General features: G+C 42.5%; 1 protein-coding gene across 3 annotated transcripts in view; it reads left to right on the top strand.

Moving 5' to 3' along the window:
• Positions 1 to 3,680: 3,680 nt before the first annotated feature.
• The window catches only part of ENTREP2 (endosomal transmembrane epsin interactor 2), a 399,527-nt gene continuing 379,619 nt past the window's right edge, over positions 3,681 to 23,588 (top strand). For all 3 annotated transcript variants that reach the window (XM_050967970.1, XM_050967969.1, XM_050967968.1), the window contains exon 1: positions 3,681 to 4,367. In XM_050967970.1, the coding sequence (XP_050823927.1) occupies positions 4,125 to 4,367 (243 nt within the window). In that variant the 5' untranslated portion in view covers positions 3,681 to 4,124. The remainder of the gene's footprint in view (positions 4,368 to 23,588) is intronic.

The raw sequence follows: 23,588 nt of genomic DNA, 5'->3' as shown, positions 1-23,588 counted from the left end.
AGTTATTATGGTGCGGTGTGCAGTTACTGGTGAGAATATGTTTCAGGTTGGCAGGTTGTCTGTGGGCAAGGACTGGCCTGCCACCCAAGGCCTGTGAAAGTGTGGGATCATTGTCCAGGATGGGTTGTAGATCCTTGATGATGCGTTGGAGGGGTTTTAGCTGGGGGCTGTATGTGATGGCCAGTGGAGTCCTGTTGGTTTCTTTCTTGGGTTTGTCTTGCAGTAGGAGGCTTCTGGGTACACGTCTGGCTCTGTTGATCTGTTTCCTTATTTCCTCGTGCGGGTATTGTAGTTTTGAGAATGCTTGGTGGAGATTTTGTAGGTGTTGGTCTCTGTCTGAGGGGTTAGAGCAGATGCGGTTGGAAAACATCAAAAAAGAGCTCTCCAACCTGGAGACTCTCATTAATAACCAACTTCTATACAAACGGACTTCACTAGAATAAGACAGGAGATCTACATTACTCACTTCACCTCTCTACAAAGGAAAAAGGACTGTAAGCTGTCTAAACTCCTACCTGCAACATGGGGCCACAACCGTGGTACCCCTAACCCACCCAGCAATATCGTCAATCTATCCAACTACACACTCAGCCCAGAAGAAAAGTCTGTCCTATCTCAGGGACTCTCTTTCTGCCCTGCCAACCCACCAACATGATACAGTTCTGTGGCGATCTGGAAGCCTACTTTCGCCGTCTCCGACTCAAAGAATACTTCCAGGACAACACTGAACAGTGCACTGATACACAGGTGCCCTCCCACCAACAGCACAAGAAGAAGAACTCCACATGGTCTCCTCCTGAGGGTCGAAATGACAGTCTGGACCTATACATTGAATGCTTCCGCCGGCGTGCACAGGCAGAAATCGTGGAACAACAACATCGCTTGCCTCACAACCTAAGTCGTGCAGAACGCAATGCCATCCACAGCCTCAGAAACCACCCTGACAGTATCATCAAAGAGGCTGATAAAGGAGGTGCTGTTGTCATCATAAACAGGTCTGACTACCAAAAGGAGGCCGCCAGACAACTCTCCAATACCAAATTCTACAGGCCACTTCCCTCAGATCCCACTGAGGAATACACTAAGAAACTACAGCATCTACTCAGGACACTCCCTACACTAACACCAGAAGAAATCAACATACCCCTAGAGCCCCGACCAGGGCTATTCTATCTACTACCCAAGATCCACAAACCCAGAAATCCTGGACGCCCCATCATCTCGGGCATTGGCACTCTCACTGAAGGACTGTCTGGATATATGGACTCTCTACTCAGACCCTATGTCACCAGCACTCCCAGCTATCTCCGTGGCACCACTGATTTCCTGAGGAAACTACAATGCATTGGTCACCTCCCAGAAAACACCATCCTAGCCACCATGGATGTAGAGGCTCTCTACACAAACATCCCCCTCACAGATGGAATACAAGCTGTCAGGAACACTATCCCTGATGATGCCACAGCACAACTGGCTGCTGAGCTCTGTGCCTTTATACTTACACACAACTATTTCAAATTTGATGACAATATATATCTCCAGATCAGTGGCACTGCTATGGGCACCCGCATGGACACACAATATGTCAATATCTTTATGGCCGACCTGGAACAACGCTTCCTCAGCTCTCGTCTACTCACACCCCTTCTCTACCTACGCTACATTGATGACATCTTCATCATCTTGACCCATGGGAAGGAGACTCTGGAAAAATTCCACCACGATTTCAACAGCTTCCACCCCACCATCAACCTCAGCCTGGACCAATCAACACGGGAGGTCCACTTTCTTGACACCACGGTGCAAATAAGTGATGGTCACATTAACACCACCCTATATCGAAAACCTACCGACCGCTATGCCTACCTTCATGCCTCCAGCTTCCATCCCGGACACATCACACGATCCATTGTCTACAGCCAAGCACTGAGGTACAACCGCATCTGCTCTAACCCCTCAGACAGAGACCAACACCTACAAAATCTCCACCAAGCATTCTCAAAACTACAATATCCGCACGAGGAAATAAGGAAACAGATCAACAGAGCCAGACGTGTACCCAGAAGCCTCCTACTGCAAGACAAACCCAAGAAAGAAACCAACAGGACTCCACTGGCCATCACATACAGCCCCCAGCTAAAACCCCTCCAACGCATCATCAAGGATCTACAACCCATCCTGGACAATGATCCCACACTTTCACAGGCCTTGGGTGGCAGGCCAGTCCTTGCCTACAGACAACCTGCCAACCTGAAACATATTCTCACCAGTAACTGCACACCGCACCATAATAACTCTAGCTCAGGAACCAATCCATGCAACAAACCTCGATGCCAACTCTGCCCACATATCTACACCAGCGACACCATCACAGGACCTAACCAGATCAGCCACACCATCACCGGTTCATTCACCTGCACATCCACCAATGTAATATATGCCATCATATGCCAGCAATGCCCCTCTGCTATGTACATCGCCAAACTGGACAGTCTCTACGGAAAAGGATAAATGGACACAAATCAGACATTAGGAATGGCAATACACAAAAACCTGTAGGAGAGCACTTCAACCTCCCTGGCCACACTATAGCAGACCTTAAGGTGGCCATCCTGTAGCAAAAAAACTTCAGGACTAGACTTCAAAGAGAAACTGCTGAGCTTCAGTTCATCTGCAAATTTGACACCATCAGCTCAGGATTGAACAAAGACTGTGAATGGCTTGCCAACTACAGAACCAGTTTCTCCTCTTTTGGTTTTCACACCTCAACTGCTAGAACAGGGCCTCATCCTCCCTGATTGAACTGACCTCGTTATCTCTACCTTGCCTGCATATATATACCTGCCCCTGGATATTTCCACTACATGCATCTGAGGAAATGGGTATTCACCCACGAAAGCTCATGCTCCAAAACGTCTGTTAGTCTATAAGGTGCCACAGGATTCTTTGCTGCTTTTACAGATCCAGACTAACACGGCTACACCTCTGATAGTAAATATAAAGATACTGCTCGGCAGCTGTCCTAGGTCTCTTCCTGAATCTGACACTTTTCCCACCTCGTCCCTGGCCTGCTGTGGGAAACCCCAACAACGAGAGCTTCCATGAAGCTCCTCACTTCCAGTAGAGTTTCTTTCCTCTGCACCCGGCCGTCTCCCCGGGGGCGCTCTGTCCTCCCGCAAGGTGGATGGCTGTCATTCCCCCACCCTCCCCCAGGCCTGTGTCTGTGATGCCTGCAGCCAGCTCCCTCCCATGTGGCTCCTCTGCCGCACTATCGCTTTCCCCCGCCTCCTCCGCCCATGGTGCTGCTGCTTCCCTTGTTTGTTCGCCTCGCACAAGCCGCTCTCCCTCCGGAGCCGGCAGCGGCTGTTCCTCCTGCCGCTGCCTCCACCCGCCATTGGCCGTAACCCCCCCATCTTCCCTCCCCACCGCTGCCAAGCAGGGAAGAAGGGGGGGGGGGGATCTGCTGCCCCTTGCGTGCGCCCCAGAGCAACTTGCAGCCGCGGGGCTCCGAACCAGAATCAGCGCGGGTCCTGCACGCACCTGAGCCGGCCGCAGGCGCAGCCGCGGCGCGCGCGTGTGGCAGGATCCGAAGAGGCGGCGGCGGGAGCTGCTGCCTGAGCGTGCGGGGGAGCGCTAGCCCGACTCGCGTGCACTGGCCATGCCGGCTGGCTGTGCAGCCTGGCCGGGGCGGGGAGCGCTGAGCCCCTCGGCTGCGCCCTGACTCTGCAGCGGCGGAAGAGAGGGAGCCGTTGCCTTTCTGAGGTATGGGCTGCTGCCCTTCAGCCGGGGGCTCGCGTCTCCTGCGGGCCGTACAGCCCTTGTGCGGAGTCGGCTCCGGCTGCGCTGCGGGGCATGAGCAGGGGCTGGCCTGAGCGCGCAACTCAGCCCGGACTCTGTACTGAGTTGCCCAGCAAAGTGCATCCTCTCCTGGGAGCGCTGCAGAGAGACCGGCCTGGCCGCTGCCTCCGGCCCTGCTGGGGATGAGCCCTGCGGAGAGCACCGCTGGCCAACGGGCAGCCCCCGACCACCTGGAGACCCTGTGAGCGGGGCCGCTGCCCTCGTGCTGCCTCCGCCTTGGCCGCGTCCTGCTTTTCCCAGCAACTGTCTCTGGTGCCCTGTGCAGGATGCCGCTTGCCGGGGGCAGCGCGCTGCAGCCTCCCGGAGGGGCTCGCTCGCTCAGCCCCGCCGCCCTGTCCCGCAGTTTGTCCCGCCTGCGCGAGTATCGGACCCGCTCCCGGATCATGCTGTCCCTGGGGGTCACCCAGATGGTCCTCGGATGCCTCATCGTGGCCGTCAGCTTCGCTGCCTTGGCTCTCACCACCTCGGCCAGGGTCCGGCACTCCTGTCCCTTCTGGGCCGGCTTCTCGGTAAGTGCCGCCAGCAGAACTCGCTGGGGCAGCCGCTTGGCCTCCCTCGTGTGCCTTGTGAAAAGTTACTGCCCTTCTGCAGCGGGAAGAGAGGGAGGTGCCCCCCTCCAGGGACAGGGTAAGGGCAAGGGCCCTTATTTTCCTCTCCCCTCCAACCTTAGCAATTGACAGAAATACGAAGTTTGTTGCATACCAGTGAGGTATAAACGCCCTGCAAATGAAATGGGAGTGTGTGTGTCGGGAGGTTCGGGGCGGGGGGTAGTTGTGTTTTTTGCCTCCTTTGTGGATTAATATGGTGCAGGTGTGTGAGTGGACATCTATCCATTTCCCGCCCTGTGGTACCGCAGCTTGCCCGTTATTGCCCTCATACTTGCTTCAGGAGATTCTATTGCCGAGTCGATCATTTGCCTTTAGGATGCACCAGATTGCACCAAATGGCAAGTACTTTTGGAAAATGTCATACCCCTAGCCATCCACCCATTGGTAAATTATGTGATTTATATTTTGCACATATAAAATACATTATTTGGCCTGAAATTAATTTTATAAAGTATTTGGAAATTGTTTGTTTTTTTTATTTTAAAATATTGGGGGGTTGAAAGAAGTACTTGGAAAAGAATGGATCTTGCCACTTTACTGGTAGAGTGAATGAATTGTCTCCATAATACTCAGCATCAAAAAGGATAAACAAGATAAAATATTCAAATGATAAAAGTGTTACTTTCACATACAATCTCAATTCAGCTATCTACATCTTTGTGTTTGAGGAGTTGCTGTGAGGGACATGGGATCAGACAAGAACTTCAAGTCAAGGAAAAGCAGCCTCTTATGAATGCTTTACTTCTTTCTGTAGATGACAGAAAGAGCCAGGCACTTACTTTATAAGCAAGGTTTCCTATTCTGATTTGCTGTGATAATTACATTTCCTCTTCTCCCCTTTACTTCCCCTTCCCACTTTTCTTATGCTGTAGTCATTGGGTTAGATGTGACATGATGTGGCAATACTTATCAGTGAGACCATCAAAAAAGTCTGGTCTTGCTTCTGTCGAAGTCAATAGTAAAAGAAAAGGATGGGAGCTCTAAATTGTTCTGAACCTTCCTGTAAACACAGTTTTTTTTTTGTTGTTTTTTGTTTTTGTTTTAGATATCACACAGGTTCCTAGTTGTCACTGTGTTGTTATTGGGTTCAGTTTTTATGTAACTACTCTGGAATAATTTTGACTTCTAACCTGAAGAACTCTGTTTTTAGAGCCCGCTGGATTGACAGTTATGAGCTGATGTCTCAAGTTCTTGACACAGGTTTTATGCATGAATGAAAATGTAACTACCAGAAACAGGTTGTGTTAGAGGTAATAAAATAAAATTAGAACAGCGGGAACAGATTTTAATGTACGCATGTAATACACAAACCCTCATAGTTGCAGAAAGTAACTGCACTGTTCCACTGGGGAATGTAATATGCCGTTGTGTTGCTTTAGCTTGGCTGAATGTGGAGGTTTCACAGAACTTCACTAAAACACATTACTAACTTGCTAGAAGGATATAGGTCTTTAAGTAAGGTCAGACCTGGCAAAGTAGTTCATTCACCCTACATATTCAGAATATTTTGTGCAAAGAGGTGTTTAAATGATTTTACTGACTAAGTTTCCTTTTTCATATTGTCAGTTTTATCTCCATTATGCTATGTTAGGATGTTTAAAAATTAAAATTGCTGGACGTTTTTCATCTGGGCAGCTAGCCTAAATCTGTACTTTGTGTCTGCACTTCTAATATTAAAATTGGACAGTGAAAATTCCTTTTATTAAGAGCACAACAGGAATACTCAAATCAGTGGCAAAACCAAAGGTTACCAGGGCATTAATATCACTGAGCAGACTCTCTCAATCTTGCCTCATTTAATTTAATAAGTTGTTGGTTCCAAGATGTGTTTAACACTTTTTAATAATGTTTAATAAGCCAGAGTATTTGCAGCTTTAAAGTATTTGTTCAGAAAACATACTATTTGGTTCAGACCCAAGTCAACCTCCATAAATATCTGGTAGAAGTGGCCCATTTTCAAAATGGTCATGCTCAAACCAAATTATTTACTTGACGTGTTTTCTGATTCAATCTAGCTCCTTGGCAGGGGAGAAAAAGCTTTGGATTCTACAGCATTGTAAAACGTTTTCTTGGATTTTTTCCCTTACATTATTTGGTAACTGAGTCTGTAGTTTTGAAAAGAAATATTTTGCAATGGCCACCTGGGTTTTACAGTCCTCACACTGCTGTCTTTGAGACTGAGCTTAGGCAAACTCAAGTATTGCAGTCAATGGAGATGTCACAGTTCATAATGATGACATGTTAATTTCTTGTCTTCTGACCACTTAAATAGTAATGTGCTCTTAAGACAGGACAGCAGTGTCAGGTTTGGGAAGTATGCAACTTGTCTGTGTATTTCAGTAAATAATTGGTGCATCTAACCTTTTATCTAGGTTTAATGAGTATCACTTCCATTAATGTGAAGTTTAGTCAGTCAGTACAAAACAAATAACTTGTAAACACAGAATTTATTTTATTTTTTAATTTTATTTTTCAGACCTCTTCCTCTTATTTTGCAGGACACAAAAGATGTGTTACTGTTACAACAGTTATGGGCAGTGGCCAAGTGTTGCTGACAGTCTAGTGCTGTTATATGTATTGATGTATTTGAAATTTCAGTACATGAATGTGGTTCTTTCTGTGTCATAACTCAGAATCTGCTTCTAGGACATTTCTAGTGGTATATGCAAACAGTGGTATATGCAAACAGTACCATAGTAGGATATTAATGCAATGACATTGCTGTGGGTCACCAGTGATAATCTGTGCCATGTCAATTGTTTCTAGTGGGATGTGCTGGAGTTCTTTTACTACAGAGTTAGGTCGAAGGAAGCCACCTTAAATTGACCTGTTAATGTATATTTCTATGCTACCAGATCCTAAGTCGCCTCTAATGTCGACTTCTGTAATCCACCTCTGCGAAAGGCATAGCACTTAACTTGATTTTCTTGACTGAGAGGTAGTGCATATGCAGCATTGTGTAATTTGACTTAATTGGCCTCCAGGTGGTGTCCCACAATGCTCATCTGTGACCGTTCTGGAGATCATTCTCAATTCAGCTGCACTGCAGCCAGATACACAGAAAACAGCCCCTCCCCTTCTAAATCCCCAGGAATTTTTGATTTCCCATTTCCTGTTTGATCAGCATTGGGAGCATGCCAGCTTGAGCACAGCTGATCATGGAGACTACACTCCCCAAACACACTCCAGCCTGGTCTGCAGAGAAGGTGGTGGATCTCATCGCTGTGTGGGGAGAAGAGTCTGTGCAGACAGAGCTTTGAACCAGCAGAAGTAATGTTGACATCAGTGGAAAGATGTCTCGTGGAATGAGGGAGAAATGCTACACGAGGGATGCACAGCAGTGCCATTAATAAATAAAATAAAATAACTTCACCAAGCATACCAGAAGGCAAGGGAGGTGAGCAGTTGATCTGCTGCTGAACCCGACACATGCTGGTTCTACAATGAGCTGCATGAGATTCTCGGGGGTGACCCTATCAGTACCCCCACAAGCAACGTAGACATCTCACAGGTGTGTGAGTCTAGGGACAACAGGGAGGATGATGATGATGATGAGGAGAATGGGAGACAGGCGAGTAGTGGATCCATTCTCCCTGAGAGCCAGGAAATATTTTTAACAAAAACTATTGCGTTGTTTGCCATTTATATGAGGGAGGGATATATGGGATGCCAATGCAATGTTCCCATTCTCCTCTGCGATAATGTTTTGGGTCCATGAAGTATTGCACAAACTTCCCAAAAGTTTGGGATAGCTACTCACAATTCACTGCTTATTTGCATCGATGCAGGTGCTGCTAGTGAGGACACACTCCATTGAGACAATGAGCCTGGTGTGGGCACGCACAATTGACTTAATTAATTTGGAGGCTTGAGGTCAAATTAGATTAAGTTGACTTAATTTTGTGGTGTAAACAAGCCCTATATCTGTTTAAAACATTATCAAGAAAGGTTATCAAATATTGGTAGGGGGAATTAATACTGCTTGGAAAGCATCAGGCTTGGAGAACTTCTTATGTAGAGTGTTTGTGGGATTTGTGCAGAGGTGCTTTCGGGGTATCCCATGGAACAGGAGCATGATACAAAGCCACCTCCTCTGACCTGTTTTTTTTTTCCAGCCTCTTTACCCTTTTTCCTTTACTTTGCCACACTCCATGCCATGTACCACATGGAAGAAACATGTTTGCTGCTAGTCGGGTTAAACCATACCGTGTACAGGGCCAGCATGATCAATGCTTGCTCACCATATATAATGTACAAGGGAGCATGGATTTTTATGAACCAGTAGAAGGCACAAAACATGAGCTAATGTACTGCACGGCTATGTTAATGTTAGGAGAACATTGTTTGTCATAGTTATTGCAGATGGGTAAAATGCATATTGAATTTAAATTCATCTGTTCCTACAGAATGAGATAAGCATGTTTTGTTTCTTCAATAAAGCTTTTATTTTTTATTTATTGCACTTCTGCTTTACCGAGCAAGTCTCCAGAAGGGATTGAAAATAAACTCAGTCATCCTTTTGACAAAGCTTATCTCTAAATGTTAAATAGTTAACTGTTTATCAAGCAGTTTTCTTATGTAGTTAATTTCAAAGAGTTCCAGGCACTTAAAAATAGCCACATGTACAGCCTCATCCAATATTCTTCCAAGATATTTATAGTATTTTCAGCAGAAGCCAGACATGGCATTGCAACTGGAAAACTACCCTGAAATTTTTCTGCTTGCCTCTTGAAAATATGCTTAGAGAAGCAGCTGGGTAAAGATGTGAGAGAAATAACTCACATATTCTTTAAAACTTCATTTTCAACCAAAATCAGTCACAAATATAAACTACCAACAAACAAAAGTTCTCTGCACTAAAACCAAGGTAGTTTATTTCTCTAGCCCTTAATAACCCTTCCTTGATGGTCAAGCTCCTGTTTCATAATTCTTATTGGACTACTCTGAATTTACTTACCCTTTTGGAAGGAAAAAACATCAGATATGGGTGTTGATGGAAAATATCAACAAAAAGTACTCCCTAGAATTCAGTCTCCCTGAATCTTGGGAAATAGTGCACTGAATCTCCTCTGAGTACATGCTGATACTCGGACAGGAGCAGTCCAATATTTTATACACAAAGATACTGAGTCATCAGTTTTAAAATAGCTACAAGGCAAGAGGAAGTAGCTTCCATGTTTCTTGTTTCCTTAGAAAACATGACAATTCATTTAATCTTTGCTGGATTTGGAAGAACTCTCTGGCAGACCTAAACTTCAAATGAAATGAGTAGCTGAATACCAAGTTATTAGTTCCCTGAGGAATGCAAAATAATAATACATTTTAAAGGGGTTTTTCCACTAACTTTTCTTTTTCAAAGATTTAGTTGCACTGTTGGTTTGTCACAGGGAAATCACAGAGATAAGCTGGGTGAGGTAATATTGGATCAACTTTTGTTGGTAGAAGAGACCAACTTTGGAGGTACACATAGCTCTTCTTCAGGTTTGGGAAAGGTACTCAGACTGTCACAGTTAATTGGCCACTTCACCTTGAATGGTGTCTTACAGTTTGTGTAAGCTACTTTCGTTAAACAATCTATTCTGTATTGTATTTAGCTGTGACAGTCTGAATATCTTTCCCAGACCTGAAGAAGAGCTATGTATACCTCCAAAGTTTGTCTCCTCTACCAACAAAAGTTGGTCCAATAAAAAATATTACTTCATCTACCTTGTCTTTCTAATATTCTGGTACCAACCCGGCTATAACAACACTGCAAAGAACAATAGGGAAATCATGTTAGTTTTAGACACAAGAAGTGCAGAAGATGATTATCATAGTCTTGTACTTTGTGAGATTGGTTAATGAAGTCCAGAGCTACAAGTAGGATGCAAGAACTCGCTAAGCATCTTCTAATCACTTTAGAAAACCATGCTTTTAATTAATTGGGGCAAATCACTTCTCCACATTTGGAAAGTTTTGTTTGAGAATGAGGGTAAGGGGCTGTAATATATACTTTCTTTTTTGATTCCTGTTCAGCTCAGCAGTGAGAAGTGGGTCCAAATGAAGTCTTTCCATCAATTTCTGATGTGTATGAGCTTCATGGCTTCAGTCATCATTAAACCTTTTTATTCTTTGTCATTCTTCACCATGTCTATCCAACACATCCTCAGTCTTTCCCTGTTTCCTGGCACTCTGGAATACATTGCGATGTATGGTATCCTTTTCAGGTCCATTCTTGCCACGTGTTCAAACAATCGCAGCCATCTTTCTTGAATCTGCTGCAACAGCATTATTTTTGTGCTAGCCATTTTCTTATCCCTTCCTTTTTCATTTTCTTCCATCTTGAAACTCTCAGTATTCCCTTCAGCTAGTTAATTTCTGCAGTCAATATCTTTTGTTTGTTGGCTTTCCTCATACTCCAGCATTCTGATGCGCATAACAGTATTGGCATGACAATTGTTTTATATACACTGATTTTAATTTTTATTGAAATGTCTTCAGCCTTCCAGATCTTGCAGAGTTTTCTGAATGCTGTAGTGGCTAGTCTGATTCTTCTTTTTATGTCATTTTCACAAATCCCGTTCTTCAATACTAGTCTTTCACGTTATCTTTTCATTTTCCTCCACAATGGCTCAGTGAATGCATTTTCTCTGTAGTTCTGACACTCACTCTTATCTCCTTTTTTATAGATTGGCACTATTATTGCTTTCTCCCATTTGTTCACCACTTGCTCTTGTTTGTAATCCTTGTTGACTAGCTTGTGAATCAGCTTTACCATGTGTTCCTCACCTGCTTGCAGCAGCTCTGCAGTTGTGTTGTCACTGCTTAGTGCCTTTTTTCTTTTTCAAACTTTCTATCAAGTTTCTTTGAGGAATTCAAACCTCATTTCAAGATTATGCCAAATAGTTAAGATGAGGCAATATAAGTTTAGAAATAGAGTGAGAGGAAGGGGAGGGCACAAGTGTACCTGGACTGTGTGGGCAAGTAATGGCAATATTTTTGCTTAGAAGAAAATTCTTGAAGGATCTTCACAACTTGCAGGTAATGAAAATTCAAGCAGTTTGTTTGAACTGCAGTCTGTTTCATAAACTTCACATTTTTTTGATCTGATAGTGTGACGACTGTTAACAATAGTAAATTGTTTTAGCATTATACCACAACTGGCAGTAACTTCTCTTCTATCACTGTTTCAGGGCTCTCAAAACATCTCGGGGTCCACAGCATTGTAAAAGTATGTATCACAAGTGACTGTATGTGTTTCCACATTTATTAATTGTGTCAGAAAGGCACTGTAAGATTTGCGCCTCATTAATTCTCTCAGCAGGGAAAAGTGAACACTTTTTAAAATACTAAGCATGTGAACATAAGGACTTCCTTTGTATTTCTAATAACAGGAAGAACCTATCACTGGTTGGATGATGATCAAGGGGGCTGTCAAATGACTGTCAAAATTAGGCTACCCAGTAAACCATTGAAATACTGAAACGTCAGAAAATGTCAACATTGAAGTTCTGCGAGAGACTCTAGAAGCTTAGGGGTAGCTGATGTTTGAGAAAATATTTATTCTCCACTCTTTGTCCTTCAAAATCCAAAACATTTTGGATGATTCGTTTATATATATATGATGCAATAACTGCAAACAGTGCTTTGTAACTAATAGAATATGTCCAACAAAAAACAGATTGACTATTAGGCTCTGGCTTTCTGGAGATGTACAGTAACTGTAAAGGCTGCTTAATTAGATGGTTAAACTAGGTTTATGGCCACTTTGTGGCACTGGAACTACTGGTGAATCTGGCCCAGAATATCTTCCTCACAGTTTAAAGTGTATTTGGTGACCATATTTGGTATATTATTTAATTCTTAATTCCTGAGTATGATGATAACTACATTTATGGAACTATAGAAGTGGTGTCTGCTCTTGCAGTTATTTCTTGAAATCGTTTAGAAGTAGGCAGTTACAGAGATAATATTCCCCTCCCCTCAGATCCCAGCATCCCCAGAAAATCACCAGTCTCATAGATGGGGCTTCTCTATTACTGAAAGGGCATGAATGAAACTGCCAAGTAATTAATCAGATTATAATGATGTGGTCTTTATTTTTTTCATATTCAGGATGCTCAAGTGATATTTGTAGTTTTCAATATTTCTGGTTAGAAAAATAGGCAAATTACAAGCTGTAGTTTTTTTCACTTCAGTATACATATTTGAGTACAACGTTATGCTTGCGAGCCAGCCAGCTCCAGAACTTTTCCTAAAATGTAGTCACTTCTTTCTGTTTGATTACATCCTTAACTCTGCTGTTTTTTTGCCCTTATCCCATTTTGAAAGTAGATATAATATACTTGTTTAAAGGCAACCTTGATATCACGAGAACTTGAAGATATAGTATATTCAGAGAGTTAAAAGCTATTTATATACTGTTCAGAAATAGGTAAAAGGTGTAATAAATTTGTAAGGGAGGTTGTCAAGGTGATTCATGCAAACAGTCCCCCCAGTGCAAGGTCAGACAAGATGTTCAACACACAGAAAATGTTCTTGTATTGAGGAGACGAGCGTATATTGACAAACTTGTTGGGTAGATTTCAGGAGCACTCTATATTCTATAATTGCATTATTATAAAATAGATTTGATTCCAACAGATAACGCATTATTGGAGAGAAGGAATCTCTGTGTATGTAGTTTAACTTAAAAAGTATCTACTGCTCCCAGTCAGTAAACTTCTTTTGTCCCTCACAGGCAGTAAATTGCTTTAGCACATCTTCATATGTAATCATGGTAGAGTGAATGGAGGATTAAAACAAATATAATATAAAAAGACTTAGTGATAATTATAAGTTTTTCTCATTTCCTCTCCATTATTGTAGCAGAATTTTTCCTACCTTCAATGACCCTTTTCCTTTCCTTTGGGCCTTTCATTTATTGGTTGGGTAGTCAGTTGAAGTGAAGGAATCACTAGGGTGATGGTATTAATAGTTCAGGGGAAATGAGGTTCTTCTGTTTTGAGCTGCAGAAAAGCCTGCCTCTAACAGGGAACAGGTTCTTATGGAAGTAAAGGTTACAGTAATGAAGAGAAAATCAAGTAACTGCTACTGTTGAGCAATTTTTTATTTTACTTTTATCTACTGGACTTCACAGATTGGGCAAAAATTCAGTGCTAACAATCACGTAACTGTTATTTCCCCGTGCCTGGCTATCTCATATCTTGGATTTAAATGTTAACTTTGTTGCAGGTGAATGTTCTTCTTCGAGTATGTGTCATTGTGGAGCCTATAGTGGGTTAACATGCACCTTGTGTTCAAGACTGTATTTTTTTATTTTTTTTTATGGGAAGTGTCCACCAAGGCATGCACCCTGTGACACCTTGTTCTCCCACACAAGAGCATAAAGACAGTTCCTTCTTATACCCTATGGCAGCGAGGCTGAACATGGCAAATGTCTGACTCACTAATTTCTAAGCTCAGGCTAGTTTTCAGAGTATTCTGCAAATCATTGTAACCATTTCTGATTCTCTCTTTGAACTTCCATGAACCATATGGACCAAACTTTTCTAGTCAAACTTTCGAATTTTCTCTAACAGCAGAATCAAAACCTGCAGGCTTCAAGTCCTGTCCATTCCTCACTGGACTTCTATCTCCCTGAGAGATAGACACAGTAAGTGGCTCTTTTGTCTGGGGGAACCACATATCCCAAGCAGATGCTCAGTATGCTTATCCTTCTCTGAAAGGACCCTCTGATCACAAGATGTAAGTTTGAAACTCAGCTTTCTGGAACAGTCCATGAATGTCTCATTAGATGTGGAGGAAACAAGCTCCAGAATCCTATTAATGGACAAGCCAGCATCATCTAGTACCCCACCAAATGGACAGGTGATGTCTAAGACCATTGCAAAGAAGACAGTGGCGAAGAAAGACCTGACACTGACATCAGCACTATCAGAATCAACACTGATTCTGGCACTGAAGCTGACCTCTGCTTTGTCATGAAATCCAGCAACATCACCTCAAGTCAAGCCAAAAGGGGCTGCTCCAAGCAATGAGACAGAAACTTAGTAAAGAGCTCAGTATCCTGACAGCACCCCAGGCACATTAACTTTATCAGATGTAGAGGAAGAATGGAAAATGAATAAAGCACACCAGAGGACAAAGATGCCAAATGTCCTAACCCTGTTTGGAATAAAGCCATACTCCTCACTTTGCTGCAGGTGTGCATGGCTAACAACCAGGTCCTGCTGGTCAAGTATGACTTTCTAATAGGGGACAGGGTGAAGCCCTTCCAGGGAAACCTTCCTTATGATGGCAGAGAGGAGCTTAAGGATATAATTAAGGAAGGCCTCTGAATACCAACGCACATTCAACCAGGTCATAAACAATTCTGTCTGCCTGTTTCAGGAATGTACAAATCTCGGAGCAACTCACTAACTTTAATCATTATGCACTTGACAGGGCAGCCAGATCAATTACCAAGTTCCAGAGAGTAGTACTTCAGTCTCTGACTGACTAATACAGCTGAAACTTCTCACTCCTACCATCCATGGATTGTACTGCTTGCCAGTCACCATGGTGGGATCCAATGTTACAGATACTCAAAGAAGAAAGAACAGTTACTTACACTACAGTAACTGTGGCATTTTTTTAAGATGGTGTAGTCAATGACCATCCCACAAACACACCTTCCATTCCCACTTTTCAGAGCCCTCAGCAACATGGGCTTTGAATTCTGAGGGATCTGAGGAAAGGTCATGACATGAGAAGGCACAGAGGGCATGTGTGGCCCTGACAGACACTGCTAGTTAAAAAATAAATCCAGTCTAATGTACATGCCCACCAAGGGAGGGATCCACACAGACTTCATATCTCAAAAAAAAAAACAGTTACTTTAGAATGGATAACAGTTCTTCAGGTGTCTTTGCATTTGTGCACCATGACATTACCGTATTACATGTTTTAAAAAAAGAGGGAGAAAAACAAGAATCAGCAAACTGGCATAATTATTTGACTTTTTGCTCTCCTTTTTGAAATTTTGCTTTGAGAATGATCTCAGGACAGTCTCTGTCTGGAGGACTGCCAGGAACTGGAACATCTCACTATCTACATAGGAAAGTTGCACCAGTTTGACTTAAGTCAGTGCAAATCTGTGTGGACACTATTTCAGTTTGAGTGACTCACTTTCGTTAAACTTAAGCCTGTTCACAATTAATTTAAGATAACAAGGAGAAAAAAAAAAACCACTTTTAAACTGAAATAAGAATGTTCCCATGGGTTTTCTTTGGTTTAACTAAATCAGATTCAGGATTAATACAGTGCAGTCGTCTCATGTAGACAAGCTATTAACTTGATAGGATATTTTTTCAATCTTAATCAGGTTAGATTAGCATGATTAAAGAGCCCCATTTGAGATGCAGATCTGCTCACATGTCTTCACATGTATTAGTCTGCATGTTAATGGAACTTGTTAATCACATAAAGCTAATTCAATTTTGCTAACATGATTGGGGGGAAAAATGTGTTTTTCGTCTGTCAAGACAAGGCCTTAGGGTGCATGTGCAGAATATAATCCTATGTGGCACCCTTAACAGATGTTTTAAAAAAACCAACCACCTCCCACACCATCTCCTCTGTTAGCTGGTCCCCTGCATGTAGAGTTTATACATTGTATGTAGATTGAAGGGAAAGAAAGCCCATGACCTTCAGAAAAGATGAGTTCTGGAATGAAGGGATTGGATCAATAGTTAGTCAGTGGAGCAAAGAGAAGCTCACCTATTTTGGTGACCAGAGCAGAATCCTTGATATCAGGTCCATGAGAAATCAGGAATAGTCTGTCCACTTCCTCGTAGTCATAGATGGTAGGGGGTGCTGGAGGAAAGGATCCCTGGATAAGTGCTGTGCAAATATGCAGAGCAGGAAGAGGATTTCCATGTTCAAGACTCCCAATGGGGAATAAGAGAACTATAAGGCTGCTTCTCATTTCTCTCTTACCTGATTGTGTGGATGGATGTACAAGGTGCATGGAGCATGGAAGCAATAGTGCACTCAGAAGCAGAGGCAAATTAAGATTTATTGGGGCCCCGGATACAAAGAACATTTGGTCTCCCCACAACCTGGGCACCCCTGCCCCAATGGGCTGAGACCCCTGGCCACTGGCCATATGGGCTTGTGCATTAATCTGCCAATGCTCAGAAGACAGAGCAGAGGGAGAGCAGAGATAACTGTAGCCTCCCTATTATGCGGTTTGCCAGTTGTCACTTTCATACTTGTAAAACACTGTTGCAAATTTAACACCTGTAGAAGATAATTGACAGTGTCTCTTCTAAATTCTATTAACTATAGGCAATAGCAGTGCGCTGTGTATTTGCATGGGGAAGCATGGTGTAAGTGTAACCTTGCTAGGGCACAGAAGATAAAGATTCATGGAAGTCAGTGTAATTTGTTGCAGGTGCGGGAGCTGCTTTTACTGCTCCTGCACCTCCTGCAAGCTGATTGTCATGGGGCTGAGAAACACAGGGTCATGCAGGTTGATTTGAAAACCTGCTATAATATAGTGCATGAAGCTTTTGAAATGGAATGGGAAGAAAAATACTGCACATTGTGGTGCTTGGGGAGTGTGCCTGGGGAGTGTGTCTTTCCAGTCATAGGAAAAGAAAGCATAAGAATGGCTTATTCTAGCATCCCAGCAGTATAATAAATGATCTAAGTTTTCAAGTTTTGTTGTTTTTCTAGGCAGCCAAACCTGAAATAGTATTACAACTATGTCATGCCATATGAAGCTTTTTTTTTTTTTTTTTTTTTTTTACTTTGATGGCTAGTTGGGTGGACGACTTGGATGTTTTGACTAAGAATGAAACATCATGCCTGGATTTCAATTCCCTTTGCCTTATTGCTTGCTGGAAATGTGTGTGAGCATATTTACCTCAGACATGCAGTGGGCCTCACACCCACAACTAGCTACATGTAATGTGATATATTGAAAAACTTGAGAATGGGCAAGTTCAAACCAGCATTTGCAAGTTCATTTATTGAGTCATTAGCAGCTACCTAACTAGTTATATCTTTCTGTGATGAGGTGTACCAGGCCCTCTGACGCCCCCTGCTGGAAGTCTTGAGGTCGTACCACACCCCAACTGGGAAAAGAGTAGTGAAGTTGGGTCCTCCAGACCTGCCTAGAAAGGCAGCCAATCAGAGTGCAGCAGACTTAGATAAAAGAAGCTGCGGGGCCCTAAGTAGGTCAGTTCCTTGCTTGGACCAGAAGGGTGAGAAGGGGTTGGAAGACTTTGAAAATCTCCAGGTGAGGAGGAGAGGGAGGGACCCTGCTCAAGCAGGGATAGGACAAAGACACTGTCCAGGCAGGGAGGGTTTGGAGAGACCCTGCTCAAGCAGGGAACACATGGAGAGAGACCAGGAACTATAACCTTAAGGTAAGGGGTGAAGGAGTTGGACCAACTGGGAAGTAGCACAGGGAATTTAGCAGCAACTATTAAGGGAAGCAGTACATGGCTGCTGTTTAAGGGTCCCTGGGTTGAGACCCAGAGTAGTGGGTGTGCCTGGGTCCCCCCAGTGGGGAAGTGGCCCAAGTCCCAAAGAGGGGACAAGACTCTGCTAAAAGGCCAAGAAAAGTGGCTAGATTTAAAGAGTCCAAAGAGGGGTTGAAGAGAGAAGGCACCCTGAGGAAGGAAGGGCTGAGTCCAGTTTTACAGGGAATTGGAAGACTTTTGTTTGTGTTTTTGTTTTGGACTTGAGTACCCTGGAAGGGGTTTGTCCATTTTAGACTGTGAGACTTGGCAAAGGGTCAGAATGTAGGTCTGTAATACAACTGCAGTGGTGACCACTATCCCTTTTTGTGTTTAGTGCTTCTAGAGTGCTGGAATCTGTTACTGTTTCTTCCCCTGTCCTAACCCATTGCTGTCCTCTAAGCAGTATTGAGGAAATACATTAAGCTTCCCCTAACTGTGACTGTACTCTGTGGTACGTAATGGGGCGACTTTAAGTAAAACATTATTTGTAAGCTTGTTTAGGGTCTTGGTCAGTACTAATAGACACAGTTGTTCCTGTCACAGTTACACTCAGTACTACTTTCAGGGTGAAATTGTAAAAGAAAGATCTGCCTATTACAGCTATTTATTTTTTATCACAACTGCATCTAAAATGATAGTACCATAGAGTAACTATATTTTTTGCTCAAACATGAGAATTCAAGAATAGTCCAGAAGGAAGACAGGCAGTCCTTAAGAAACAAGTATGAAATAAAAAAGTTTACCAACCTGAAGATCCTGCATGTTCAGACACATTCTTTTCATCATCTTCAATGCAGCTTCCTCCTGCGAAGGAACACTTCTCATGATGCTGTTTCATTTGGGCAACCAGGCCTTGCATTTCTTCGTTGCACTGTTTGCATTGTGCACGCATGCCTGTCGTAGCCACAGGTAGAAGAACTTCATTAAAATATTCCCAAACTGGGTCTCTCTTATGGCCTGCTGCCTTTATAGAGTTTCCCTTCTAGTGAGAGAATGATATGGTAGATCTGAAATCAATGAAGGCTACACTCAGAAAGACCTCAAGACTTCTGGAATATACTACTAAAACAGTTTCACTTTTGTTTCTGCTGCCTGTCCCTCCCTTCTCACATTTATCTCCAGAGTTCTCCTTGTCCAGATCTATTCCTCCCCCAAAAATATTCTATTCATTGAACTTTTTGGAACTTTGCACTTTTAGAAAGAGCTAAGGGATTGACTCTGTGCAGAGGGACAATAGGGTTCAGGTCTGTTATTTCTCACCTCTATATATTATTTATTAAAAACATATTTGCTGTTAACAATCATGTTATCTCTGAAGACACAAATCCATAGTTTGAGAACTGCAAAACTAAGCATCTCTGATGGTATCTTCTAGACTGAGCACTGAGTCCCATTGGGTAGATAGAAAGATTAACCTAACTAATCTATACAGAAGCCCCTGGAACCACATAAGATTGGGTCCCTAATTCATGAACTATTGGAACTCATTTACAAAACTTTTCTTAAACATTACATGAATATATTGTCTCATACTATAGAATTAGAATTCATAATCCCTATTCCATGATGAGATATCTTTGAGCTATTATGTATCTTAATTAAAGCTCTCTTTAATTTTTATCCCGCCTGCTCTAATTTTAGTACATTGGCTTTTTCTTTGGCCTACAAACTCAAAAAGACTGAACTTCTTTCAAATTATTTTCACTGTCAAGTTGTTGAATGTGAAAGGTCAGATGTGAGTAGGACACTGAAAACACTTTACACATTTATAATAGCAATATTAACAGAAGTGTAACTATGGTAGAACATTTTATGTCATTATAACATACACTGCTCTTACTGTCTACAAATAATCCAACAGTATGAGAGTTTGAATAAACTTATTGGTCGAGATTCCCAAAGGGTCCTCAGTTTGGTTTCCAAAATTTCACTTTTCATTTAACTATAGAACTTTACTTTGTGTGTATATGAATGACAATTGTATGCACAAATAACGTAGTTAGTTGTCTACTCAATTTGTGTGTGCACATCTGAGATTTTCAGAGTGCAGAACATTGTAGAGGTAATTTTCTCAGAGTTTATAGGTTGACAGACTGCTACTATAAGATTATAGTTTTTTAGGCCTTGTCTTCAGAAAAAATATTTTGAATATGGTCCGTGCTCAGACATCAGAGTGTTTATTGTACAAATTGAAATTCTTTTGCTGTACATGTAGAAAAATGGAAAGCGTTCCCGAATTTGGCTATCTGTTCTAGGAATTTATATGGTTTGCATACCACAGTATCTGAGCACCTTTACAATCTTTAATGTTTACATCCACACAACACTCCTGTGAGGTGGGAAAATACTTATTCCCATTTTACAGATGTGGAACTTGGACTAAGGAGCTTGTCCATCTTCACACAGGAAGTCTGTGGTGGACCAGAACCTGGACATCACAGGTTCCACACTAATGCCCCAATCACTGGACCGTCCTTCCTCTAGCTCAGTGGTTCTCAACAGGCTACATAAAAAGCACTGGTGAAGTCAGCGCAAACTAAAATTTCATACAGACAATGACTTGTTTATACTGCCCTATATACTATACACTGGAATGTAAGTAAAATATTTGTATTCCAAATTATTTATAATGATATGGTAAAAATGAGAAAGTGTCATGTGTATTTTTTATATCTGATTGTGTAAGCAAGTAATTTTTAAGTGACGTGTAACTTTGGAGTATGTGAGACAAATGAAACTCCTGAAAGAGGTACAGTAGCCTGGAAAGGTTTAGGCCATGGCTACACTTACAGTTCTGCAGCGCTGGTAGTTACAGCTGTGTTCGTACAGCTGTGTAGGGCCAGCGCTGCAGTGTGGCCACACTGACAGCTACCAGCGCTGCAGTGTGGCCACATTTGCAGCGCTGTTGGGAGTGGTGCATTGTGGGCAGCTATCCCAGCATTCAAGTGGCTGCAACGTGCTTTTCAAAAGAGGGGGGTGGGGTGGAATGTGACAGAGAGCATGGAGGAGACAGAGAGAATGGATTTTTGGAGTTGACACTGTTCTCAGCTCCCTGCCTTGCAAGTTCTAAGGACTGGAAGACACACAATGCCTACCTTCAATCATTTTAAAAGTTCTGACCCCCTTCCCCCACCCCTCTCTCATTCACTAAATGCAAATTATGCACTCCTAAATAGCTGTCAGACCAGATAAGCATCTGCTCAACATGGACTTCCCCCTCCCCCCTGCCGTGTGAGCGTGCTGTTTCTCTTTTCAAGCAAACAGCTGTGAACATTCCAAAGTAATTCCCCCGCCTGCCTCCGCTCGGTCAGCAAACAGGAGCTGTGTTTGTTTTTTAAATAAGCAGTTTGGCTGAACTCCGAGCTCTCCCTTTCTTCCGGTTTGTTGTGGACAGGAATTCTGGGATACCTCCTTATACCCCGGAGGTCAATAAAAGCACTGGTGGGGTCCACACTTGCTGACCAGTGCTGGATCACCAGCGCTGGAATCGCTACACCCGAGGCTCGACCGGGTGTACAGCCAGCGCTGCAACCAGGGAGTTGCACCGCTGGCCGTGCTTTGCAAGTGTGGCCACATCCTAAGTTGCAGTGCTGTAACCCCCTCACCAGCACTGCAACTCTCTAGTGTAGCCATGGCCTTAGAGCCACTGCTCTAGCTAATAGCTAGAGCTTTCGAATAGCTCCAAACAATGTAATTTCTGGTTTCCTGGCAAAGAAATGGAATGGGGTGGAATTTCCAAGTTACTAATCTTTAAAACACATTCTGATCTAAAAAGTGATAAGAGAAATGGCATTGTGAGTTTTTACTAATTCTAATGTAACATTTGTGAATAATTTAAAAAAGCTTTTCACACTCATCCTGGACTCGGGGGACATATGTTCTTTCCTGTTTTTTTAAGGCATCGTTACCAGTAATTTTCTACAGAACAAACTCTGCTCTCATTTATATCTATGCAATTCCACGGTCTTCAGACTAGGTGCTCAGGGAAAACACTGGTATAACCATTTAGTATTCAGTAAAGTTGCACTGGTGGATGGGCATAATTTTCCCATGAAATGGTTATTGCTGTGGAAGTGCAGGAAGAGAAAAGAACCTGGCTGTCTTTCAGATCCTAGGTGAGCCTGCAGGGCTGGTGGTTATAAAAATATCTCTATTTTTAAACTGAAAATATTTGATCTGGAGCCATGAGAGGTTATAAACATGTAACATCCACAATGTCACTTTTATAATAACTTTTCAGAGAGGAACCTCACTTTAATGTTTTCTTCCAGATGAAAATTATAAATAAAGCTATTCTTTTATTAAGATTAATGTGGGATTTTTGGCTTGCTGCAAAAAGCTGATGAGATACTGTTTGAATGTTTAGTAAAATAAAGCCAGGGAAAAAGCAAATGGGAATTTAATAACAAATTGGAAATAATTATCTCATTGTAATGCATTACTATAATTGTGATTACTGTGAATTTAAACTGATCAGCTTTATTTCATTATAATTTTTAATAGTGAAAAATTTTGGCCAATTGTATGAAAATGAAGTATTAGAACACAGAATTTTTTTTAATTATGTGGAAGCTAAATCATGCCTTCTACTTTGCTAGAGGGCAAATGCTAAGAGGGCACAGGAACTCTATTTTCTCTGTGTATGGAGCAGGCAAGATCTTTCTATAGCACTCCTGAAAGCACAAAAAGAAATGTCTGACTAATGCACTGTCCCCTTCACCAGACCTCAGGAGTGTCTGATCTGCAGGTAAAGGGCAACAGTTGGGGAGCACATAGTGCTACTTCTGAAAGGCCACAATGTCTACCGCATGTTGTGTTGGCTTTCTGCAAAACATCAGGCACAGTGTCTTGGATGGCCTCTGACCTGCTGCTGGTCCCTTCCCCCTCTACAGTTGTTTTCTGAAAGGGAAGGTACAGCCCTGGGTAAAGTACTGGTTTGGGGAGGGAAGGAAAATAGTGAGGGGAGCATCGACAAATGCAAGAAAATTGTCTGCCAAGTAAAAGGAGTAATATACTCTGCTTTGTTACTGTGTAGTTGCCTCAAGAGAAAGATAAAATGGCATCAAACATAAAAGAGTGAGAGACAGAAACAATATGGAATTTCCTGAAAGGAAAATATTAAAGTAGTACTTGTATTGTCACTTTTTAAAATGGAGTCTAACAGGAAGAGTCATATTTAATATAAAATACTAATTCTAATTACACATTTTTATGAGCAAACGAAAAAGATCAACTATTTACTAAGAAGCTGCTGCCACAAGAGTATGGAGATAGACATTTTTGGAAGTAAGGGCTGGGAGAGGGGATGTAATTAAAATTTGACTGATCTGTGTTACTATAGTTATTTTTAAATGGTCAGTTTTCTTAAAGCAAACAACCACACACATACACACAGTGGGCCAAATCCTACCCCTTAGATCCACATGCAAAACGGACCTTTTGTATATGTAGTTATCCTCTATATCTGCAATAAGATAGAGATCCAGCCATATTAATGTTACGGTTGCATGTCACTCTCGCATAGTCTGGAATCCAGTTAAAAAAAAAAAAAGTCTGGAATCCATGTTGGGAGAGGTGTCATAGACTGGGCACATGGAGGGGACAGATGGGAGGGAAGATGCATTTTCTCCCC

Source organism: Gopherus flavomarginatus, chromosome 9 (genome assembly GCF_025201925.1).
Source record: "Gopherus flavomarginatus isolate rGopFla2 chromosome 9, rGopFla2.mat.asm, whole genome shotgun sequence".
Lineage (NCBI taxonomy): Eukaryota > Metazoa > Chordata > Testudines > Testudinidae > Gopherus > Gopherus flavomarginatus.
Note: the sequence above shows the minus strand (reverse complement) of the source record. Positions and strands in the feature narration are given on the sequence as shown.